The sequence below is a fragment of the Odontesthes bonariensis genome, chromosome 22 (assembly GCF_027942865.1).
Source record: "Odontesthes bonariensis isolate fOdoBon6 chromosome 22, fOdoBon6.hap1, whole genome shotgun sequence".
In the NCBI taxonomy this organism is placed as follows: Eukaryota; Metazoa; Chordata; class Actinopteri; order Atheriniformes; family Atherinopsidae; genus Odontesthes; species Odontesthes bonariensis.
The window spans coordinates 2,809,470-2,818,959 of NC_134527.1; the positions used below are offsets into that span (position 1 = coordinate 2,809,470).

General features: G+C 40.9%; 1 protein-coding gene across 1 annotated transcript; it reads left to right on the plus strand.

Moving 5' to 3' along the window:
- Positions 1-21: 21 nt before the first annotated feature.
- ccng2 (cyclin G2) lies at positions 22-9,041 on the plus strand. The gene is made up of 8 exons (XM_075455572.1): positions 22-131; positions 1,879-2,036; positions 2,873-3,010; positions 3,100-3,350; positions 4,660-4,738; positions 4,850-4,948; positions 6,063-6,262; positions 8,009-9,041. Exons 2-8 carry the CDS (start codon positions 1,932-1,934, stop codon positions 8,139-8,141), a joined length of 1,005 nt encoding a protein of 334 aa, XP_075311687.1. The 5' UTR covers positions 22-131; positions 1,879-1,931; the 3' UTR covers positions 8,142-9,041.
- The last annotated feature ends 449 nt before the right edge of the window (positions 9,042-9,490 follow it).

Here is a 9,490-nt window from a genome sequence, read left to right on the forward strand (position 1 = left end):
ATGGGCGTGTCCGTTCTGAACATCAACAAAAGAGAGAAAAAGAGAAAGAGGAAAGACGAAAGAAGACGAGAAGGAACAGACGATACGGCTGAAAGAGGAGAAGATATGTGGATATAGCTCGCAAAAAACAGGTAAAGCAAACCTTTTAAAATGCAATACAGCTGTACTAATACTGGACCGACTTAATTAACTCCGTGAATTTACTGAATTAAAGTCGCCTTTTCTTCTTCTTCTCTTTTTTTTTTACTGCAGTCTTATTCAAAAATGGGAAAAATAGTAAAAAAAATGGTAATAATTAGTAGGGTGTTAACTCGGCTGATTAATAAAAGTGAATGTTGTACTTCTTTTACGTATATTTTTAACTCCTACTTCTCAGGAATGTTTGAAATCCTTAATGAAGCGAATTCTCTGGGTCCAATGTCGACATATTTGGTCCATTTTACTCTAGTTTTCCTTCTTCTCACCTGATATTGTGAACAACAACAGAACTAGACATCGTTTTTTGCACGTACACCTTGGCTCTGATGGCTCTAGCTGTTTGATCTTGTTGTTTTTCCTCTCATCACAACAGTATTCACCAGCTTAAATGGCTCCAGGCACATGCAATCAGCGCAAAACACCAATATTGTGTTAATATCTTGCAGTGTGAGGTGTTAAATTGCACATTAGTGCCGTGCAGCATCGTTTTGTTTGTCTGAATCAGGAACATCCCCTCCCCCCACTCCGAGACACAGAGGATTTAAACGGTAGCTCCAGGCTGGTAATGATAGCTGAACTACAACGTTAAAATGGAGCATTTCCGCCATTCTGCTTTTTTTTTTTTTTTTATTTTGGTAAGTTTTTTTAGGTAGGTGCTTGACAAACAAAAGCCGTTGTTTTTTTTTTTCGGTGAGAGGACAGAGAAGGCGTCTACCGGAGGAAATGTGACACCGAAGCCCAGCTGGGGGAAGTGGGCTGGGCTTGGAGCTGTGGCCCCTGTCGGGGCTGAGAGCGACTGTAGGCCAGCCCTGTACAGTGCTCGCAACAGTTATTAATTAACTGTTATATACACGGCTAAAAAGTTCAGTTTTCACCCTTTTACTTTTTCAGGAATTCATTTCTATTGCGAGCCCAAGTTTCTGTTTTGTTGAGTTGTTCCAAATGGTGTATTTATGAGCTCTACTTGGTGTTAAAAGTGATTATTTTTTATTATATTCTGAGTGAAATGAGTGGAAATATAGCTTAAGCTACAGATGTGACGAAGGGACACAAACAGGGACATCTCAAGCAGATTGTCCCGCTTTTTTTGTTGCTTTCTGTGACAATAATCAGTATCAACCATTTGTTTTGGAATGTAAATCAGAGTACTCATGTTACGGCACGTTATGTCTTGTTCTGGTAGCTGCTGTACGGTGTCCTGTCCTAAGAATTTCAGATTTTATCTGACAATAAAAGACTTGAACTTGAAATGACACAAAAAGGAGAAAATCTCTCATCTCAGAGGTCTTGGATTAATTATGCATGCCGGTTATGGGTCCCCTGAGTGATATGCGTGGTTTTAATTAATGCTTAAATCAAATCAAATTTATTTGTATAGCACATTTCATGTACAAAACAATTCAAAGTGCTTCACATAAAATAAAAGCATTGCATCAGGGAGTGTAAGAAGCATTAAGAATACATAAAAGAATATTTAAACTAATTTAAAAACCAGTTTATGGGGGAATTCATATGTAAACACAGACTTGAAATGGGGGAAACCAAAGTTCCTCTGCTGGGCTCTGTCAGAGCTGTATTTCATAACAACTAAAGGAAGTGTGTAAAATCCTGGAAGAAGAACCTGTCCCAACAAAGGCGTGATGTCCTTATGCAAACACGGGCTTTTTCCTTTTGTTGCAGGCATCGTACTGCGGAAAAGAACCAAGATAACCTCCTCCAGCGTCATCTGAGACATGGATGCTGTCAGGCTGATGAAAGAGCTGCGGGTGAATTATGAGCAGGAGGCTTATTTTCTCCCCAAAGAGGCGGGTCTGAGCCTCATCGAATCCACCGCGCAGGTGAGGACTCGTTTCTATCGCAGCTGCTGGGCGAAAAAATGTACATATCGCAACTTTACGTCATATCCATGTCCAGAAAAAACAGAAAAACGCTGTTTTTGAAATCTCAAAATGTATCGTGTCTGTGCTAGCTAATGGTATGGTTAGCCCCTGGGTTGAATTGTATTGCTACTGACACCACGGCCAATTCGGTAAACAGTATTTTGATACACGTTAAGAGCCTCAGGAAAGGTTAAAAGCTTGCCCGATAGAGCCCGCTTTCATGGAAATCAGCGCAATCGGACAACTTTGCGCAGCGGGCATGAAAATTTCTCGCGTTTTTCCCTTTGGCCAACTTTCCTGGGTCTCCAACAGATGGGATATGTTTGTAAAATAGCCGGAATTCTCCTTTAAGTTATGTTAAGACCAGCCCACATTTGTGCTGTGTGGACATTTCAATTAATTTTGTAACTGTAAACTTTAGAAAATGCCTCTTTTTGACTCAGTTGAAATGAATGTCGGCTGCTGGACTGACTGACACAGACTGATGTGCATCGTTTATGGGAACGACTTTCATTCTAGAAGTTTATGATTCAACTTGTTTGGTTTTTAAGGAGGAAAAGAAAATCGCAATTATCAAGAATCGTGACCAAAGCATATCGTCGCACCCCTACTACTTATCATAATTTCATCTGTAAAAGGATCTTTGAAGAAGGGGGTAGACGACATAAGTTCGCTTCTTTCTGCCCCCTTTCATTCAGCATTTGCATTCTTTTTTTTGTTTTGTTTAACTTTTGATGAATGAAATAAACTAAACTACTGGAGCAGATGACATAACAGCCGACTCTGCTTTACAGGGTGACAGTCGAATCTCGGCCAAGTGCAGAGACGCCAAAGTGGAGGACCTGTGGAGCCTTACCAGCTTCTTCGGTTACAGCACGCAGACCTTCGTCCTGGCTGTTAACCTGCTGGACAGATTCCTGGCCATGATGAGGGTATGAGAAGCTCACATGTGTAGTTTATTTATTTCTTTTAAAAAAACACACAAAATTCATTCTCAAACTGCTACTCACGCGCCTCTCAGATCCAGCCGAAGCACCTGTCCTGCGTCAGCCTCAGCTGCCTCCACATGGCGGCCAAAGTGACGGAGGAGGAGTGCGACCTGACGCCCACCGACGAGCTCATCCGCATCGGCCAGTGCAGGTTCACCGTGTCCGACCTCGGCCGCATGGAGAAGATCGTCGCCGAGAAGCTCGACTTCGAGCCCAAAGCCGTCACCGCCTTAACGTTTCTGCACTTGTACCACCAGATCGCACTTTCCCACTCCACCGACAGGTGAGGCGTAAACATGTTTCAGAGCGATTAGCTTCCTTTAAAGGGACAGTTCACCTCTTCTGACATGAAGCTGTGTAACATCCCATATCAGCAACATCATTTCTGAACATCTTCTTACCCCCTGCTGCGTCCTGTGAGCAGAGTTCCAGCCTCGTTTTGCTGTTGATGAAAGTAGTTCCGGCTAGTTGGCTGGGGTTTAAAAAAATAAAGCGTTTTGCTTCTCAAAACAATATGCGTTCAACAGAGTAATACATTTGCATCACAAAATGGTTCTCCAGGAAAAAGTCAGACCTCACAATCTCTTGGCCCTATTTTCTCTGTCTAGCGCCATGTATAAAATATATTTTATAAAAAATTCTATTTTTATATTTGATAAAAATCTTATATTTTTATCATATTTTATAAAATATTATATTTGAATATATCATAATATATTATTTTAATAATATAATTAAATAATAATTTATACAAAATATTATTTATTAAATTATTTAAAAAAATTGATTTAATAAATTAAATTCGTATCACTCACGCCAGTGATATGAAGGGAGAGAAAATAGGGCCAAGCGATTGTGAGGTCTGACTTTTTCCTGGACAACATTTTGTGATGCAAATGTATTACTCTGTTGAACGCATATTGTTCTGAGAAGCAAAACGCTTTATTTTTTAAACCCCAGCCAACTAGCCGGACTACCTTCATCAACACCAAAACGAGGCTGGAACTCTGCTCACAGGACGCAGCAGGGGGTAAGAAGATGTTCAGAAATGATGCTGCTGATATGGGATGTTACACAGCTTCATGTCAAAAGAGGCGAACTGTCCCTTTAACTTTAAAAGCATCTCCTTGCTAATACACAAACCAATCAGTCATTTTCCAGACATTGCATTTTCAAATGAACGCTGTGAGTTTGCAGCTTCTGAATGATCTAACACTGAAAAGCAGAATTCATGTTTTCATGCGCTCTGATTGGCCGAGCCCCTTCTACCCCTGCCTGTTTGCCACAGTGTGAAATGTAGGGCAGCAGTCACCGTCTGACCGAAGTGCACCGATAAGATTGGCTGGCACTGACTCCCCGGTGCTTATGTAACCCGGGTGTATTATTTTCAATCTGCTCGGCTGCACTTTGCTTCCAAGTTTCCCAAAGATGCTAAACACGTTGTGAGTCGGCTGTTTTTCACACGTCTACATGAGCCGCTGTAGCTGCGATGCACGGCGAGAGGTTGTGTGGTTAAATGAGCCAAACTTGCATGAGAAATAAGGTGAAACATGACCAGTTTGTACTGAACCTGAGTGTGTTTGTGTGGACAGGAAGGAGACTCTGAGCCTGGAGAAGCTGGAGGCTCAGCTGAAGGCCTGTCTGTGCCGGATCTCCTTCTCCAAAGCAAAGGTAGGACCCAACGTCGGGCCTTATTACAGCAGAAACTAGTTCTTTTTGTTATTTAAACTGCACAAAATCCACATTAACGCCCCCTCCATCATGGTCTTCTGTCCCGTGCAGCCGTCCGTGCTGGCCTTGTCTCTCCTGAGGCAGGAGATCGAGGCCGTTCAGTCGGAGGACATGTTGGAGATAACCCATCACATCCAGAGACACCTGAAGGTAGGACACACTCTGCTGTGGCTTTATTACACAACAGCTGATCCGGGAAGGGAAATTAACACGTGAAGAAACCCCAAAAGAACTCGTTTTTACATACGAGAGGCTCTTATAAGCTGCAGAGTAAAGTCATTTTAAAGGAAAGGAGAATCTAACTGTTCCATTTTACAGATTCAATTCAGTTTTATCTATTTATATAGCACCAAATACAACAAATATCATCTCCAGGCACTTAAATAATAAAGTCCAATTCAAGCCAATTGGAATTCAATTCATTGTAATCATAATTATTTATAAAAATAATCCAATTCGTTCATATAGAGCCAATTCAAAAACAATTTCCCAGCTAAGGAAACCAACAGATTGCACCGAAACTCGTCTTCGAAGTTTGTTTACAACAAATGTAAACACGTCTAGCTGCTGCTGGAGTTTTAACCCGGACTAAGAGATCTGAACACATCACAGCAGCTTTAAAATCTTTACTCTGGCTTCCAGACTAAACATGGAGAAGCAGCATTTAGCTGTTATGCTGCAAACAAGTGGAACAAACTGCCAGTGGAGATTAAACTTTCACCAAATGGAGACATTTTTAAATCCAGGTTAAAGACATTTCTGTTCTCATGTGTCTGTGCATGAAATCTGCACGATATCTTTGAACTTATCTGGACTGTTGCTGGTTTTTAAATTCATTTTAATTACTTTATTTGTTTCTCTTTATATTCTTTTATGTATTTTTAATGCTTTTATTTTATATAAAGCACTTTGAATTGTTTTGGACATGAAATATGCTACAAATAAATCTGATTTGATTTACCTGGAGCAGCTACGAATGAGAGCTATTTTTCAGATGCGCGGCTTTAAAAACCAGCTGGGCAGTCTCTAAAGTTCAGGCATTACATGAGCAGCTGCTCGGGTTTCAGTGCAGATCCGAAGCTGCTCGACCCGGTTCCTCTTAACCTCCTAACCTGGAAAACAAACCAGCTTTCTGTTTACAGTTGAACTTTCAGGATGTTGAGTCAGGAGTAATTGGATTGTTTTAAATGCGCTGCTGTTGGTACAGGACGGGGGGGGTCAAACAGCTTAACTGACCCGTTATCTGCTGGTTTTGCTTTTTCAGATCGCGGACTGCGAGCTGCTGCTGTGGAGCGAGCGGGTGGCCCGCTGCCTGTCGGACTACGCCTCGCCCGAATGCAGCAAGCCCGACCACCGGAGGCTGCAGTGGGTCGTGTCGCGGCGCACCGCCCAGAACCTGCACAGCCACCGCAGCGTGCCCGAGCTGCCCACCATCCCAGAGGGCTGCTGGGACGAGAGCGAGAGGTCAGAGTCCCACTCACACCGGCGCGTTTATGGAAGGTTTTCTGTGCCGTCAGAGTTTGAATACGAATTTCTAATATTGAATTTTTACAGCATCAAAATCAGACTTTGAATTTGAAAAACATAAAAAAAAAAAAAATTCTAAAATCAAATCAATGGAAAAAAAATCAACTTCAAAAAATTCAGTGGAAAAAAATTAAATGGAAAAAAATTAAATGGAAAAAAAATTCAACTTAAAAAAAATTCAGTGGAAAAAGAACCAGACTCAACATCCGGGTAAACAGGGAGAAGCAATCGATCCCTGTCTCAATTCAAAGAAACCTCTGGCAGAACCAGGACTCAGACGCACCCCGTGTGTCACCATGGCAACACTACGATGTTTAAATGTGACCGGTGTTGGTTCATGTCTGAAAGAGTCGACAGATCGACCACAGACGGCTTCTTTTTCCTCATAAACAGGGACGTAAAGGAGGTTAAATGCTTGTAACGTGTCCCCGAGGCTACGAGCCGTGCGTCAACACTCAGATTTCATCAGTTCTGTAACACTGACACACTCGGCCCGTCACGGCCTCTCCTATCTTACATATGAGCCGAGTGTAAGTCAGCGAGCCCGTCCCTCTGACACATGCGCTTCCATTACGTCACACAGCGCCTCGCCTTTATGCAACACGTCTTTATCTGAGGCAGCGTGTCGAAAGATAAAAGGAGGAACAAAACATTACAGTCTGACAACCTCTTGAAATTCAAGTCAGCTGAGTCGAACTGCAGCCGTCACATGATCAGCTGATCGGTCTGAGGCGGAAGAAGCTTTAAACCTGCTGCTGTTTGGCTTTCGTTCCCCATCTTTATTCATAAATGTAGGAGGAGTAATTCGGTTAGTTTTCATGTAAATTTAAATGTGCTTTATTTCTACAGACAATCCTTACGGTGTAACTAAAGTGCTTTAGAGCAGGTAATAAATAAAGAGAAGAAGTAAAAACAAATAAAAGAACCGTGAAAGCAAGAAAATACAACAATTGATTAAGTTTAATCTAATTAATCACATGATTTCCCTGATTAATCGCATTTGTACGCAAAATTCAAAAGTAGCGTATAGCTTTTAGCATTTAGCTTTATTTTAAATGTGCTGCCATATGAATGAAAGTGCCATAACATTTGTTGTGCAAACACACTTTTAACATCAGCATCTTTCTGTAGTTTTTATGTAGAATTATTTTATTTTATTTTAGGATTATTATTATTTTAAGTTGTATAGCTGTTTTATGTCTTTTAATTTATTCTTGTATTTTATTATTTTAATTTTTTATTTTTCTTCTACAGCACTTTGGTTGTAAAGTGCTTTAAAAATAAAATTGGATTCTTTCCCGATCCTTCTTAATAAATGTAGGAGGGGTAATTCGGTGAGTTTTCATCTCAAAGTAAAGTTAAAAAAATGCAACAAATCCAGGAGAAACGTCCTGAAACGAGCTCTGTGGCAGCAGCTGGTCGGATCGGTTGCATCTTAACAACAAAAAAAAAGTTTCAGTGCAATCTGTTGGTTTCCTTAGCTGGGAAATTGTTTTTGAATTGGCTCTATATGAACGAATTGGATCATTTTATGAATAATTATGATTACAATGAATTGAATTCCAATTGGCTTGAATTGGATTTTATTATCTAAGTGCCTTGAGATGCCATTTGTTGTATTTGGCGCTTTATAAATAAAAATTAATTGAAATGAACAACATTTGCTCCTCTGTGTCCCTGCAGTGACGACTCCTGTGAGGACGTGATGAGTTCGGGGGAGGAGTCTCTGAGCAGTTCTCTGGGCAGCGACGCCGAAGGCCCCTTCTTCCCGCTGCACCTCCGTCGCCAAAAGCACCGCCAACACCTCCACGCCTGAAGCCGCCCCGTGCCTCGCCGCCCAACCCTCCTCCACTTCTTCTTCTTCTTCTTCAGCCGGCGCCTTTTTAATTTAACGATTTAAACAATCTGCTGCCGGTGGAGAAGCGCACAACTGGCAGCTGGTAGATTTATTTTAGTTCGTAGACTCGTTTGGTGCATGTCGAGGCGTCACATTCCCAGGATACGAGCTTTTTCTGGATGTTCGGCGGATAAAACGGAGGTCGGCGCCGGTCTTTTAGGCGCTGCCGTCTCAGAAAGTGGAGATCCCCCTTTTTTGCCAAAATCTCTGGTGTTTATTTAATAGACTGTTTCTGACTGTTATGAATCGGATTGTTTTGTATTAAGCATGAAGATTTTATTTTTTTTGTGGTGAACAGAAGCCGAGCAGCGGTCAGAGCCGTGCGTTCTGATTGGATAACGGACCGCCGCTGCTTTCCTTCTCTGTTGCAAAGTTTAATTTGCACTCACTCTTTGTTGTTTTAACGGTTTTAATTTGAAGTGTTAAGCGGTGGAAGTGGCGGCCGAAGGAAGAGCCGACGTCTCAGACACTTTTCCTTCGGCGCCGCCGACATCGCAGAGTGTGTATTCGTGAATGTGTGTGTGCGTATGATACCGGTTTCATTAGAAAGTTGCCAATTGTATGATGTAGCTGAAAACAAACAAACAAAAAAAAAAAGCTGTAGAAAGATGTCGTATGGAACAAAAATAATGCTGAACGAGTGTCAAAAAAAATTTACAAAACGTGAAAAATGTTCATACAAAAACATGTAAAACTGTAAATGATGTACAAAAAAAAATCTGTTAATAGTTCTTTTTGTAGATATTAAGTTATTTATTCCTTTTTTTTGTCACAAACTGAAAAAAGAAAATCTTATAAAAACAAATGACTATTTTTAAACTGTTGTCTTGGTTTCTGGTTTTTCATCAAACGGAGGACTTCGTGACGGCTTTTAGAGATAAATTTACTTCCTTAAAGATGACGAAAAACACACAATTCTACACAAATGATGATTTTATGTGTTTCGGCCAATAACTGCCCCCCGCATATCTCTCACAGGAGTGACTGTGGGACCAAATGATACTGGTTAAAGACACCCTGGTCCATAAGAATTTAGCAATTCTGGTTCCATTATCGGATCTCTTATCGAATTAAATTGATTAAATCTGCTATCCATATATATATATATATAAATAACAAAATGGCTTTGGTTGCAGCAACTCTTTAATTTCAAGTATGCACCAACATTTTTTCACTCAACTTCCAACTAAATCAAAGCTGGCTTAAAGGGACAGTTCGCCTCTTTTGACATGAAGCTGTATGACATCCCATATTAGCAATATTTAAAA

Excerpts from the sequence above, each read along its gene's own strand:
- ccng2 (XM_075455572.1), top strand. The coding sequence starts at position 1,932 with ATGGATGCTGTCAGGCTGATGAAAGAGCTGCGGGTGAATTATGAGCAG. Across the intron at positions 2,037-2,872 it reads TCATCGAATCCACCGCGCAG|GGTGACAGTCGAATCTCGGC; the intron begins GTGAGGACTCGT and ends TCTGCTTTACAG. Across the intron at positions 6,263-8,008 it reads TGCTGGGACGAGAGCGAGAG|TGACGACTCCTGTGAGGACG; the intron begins GTCAGAGTCCCA and ends GTGTCCCTGCAG.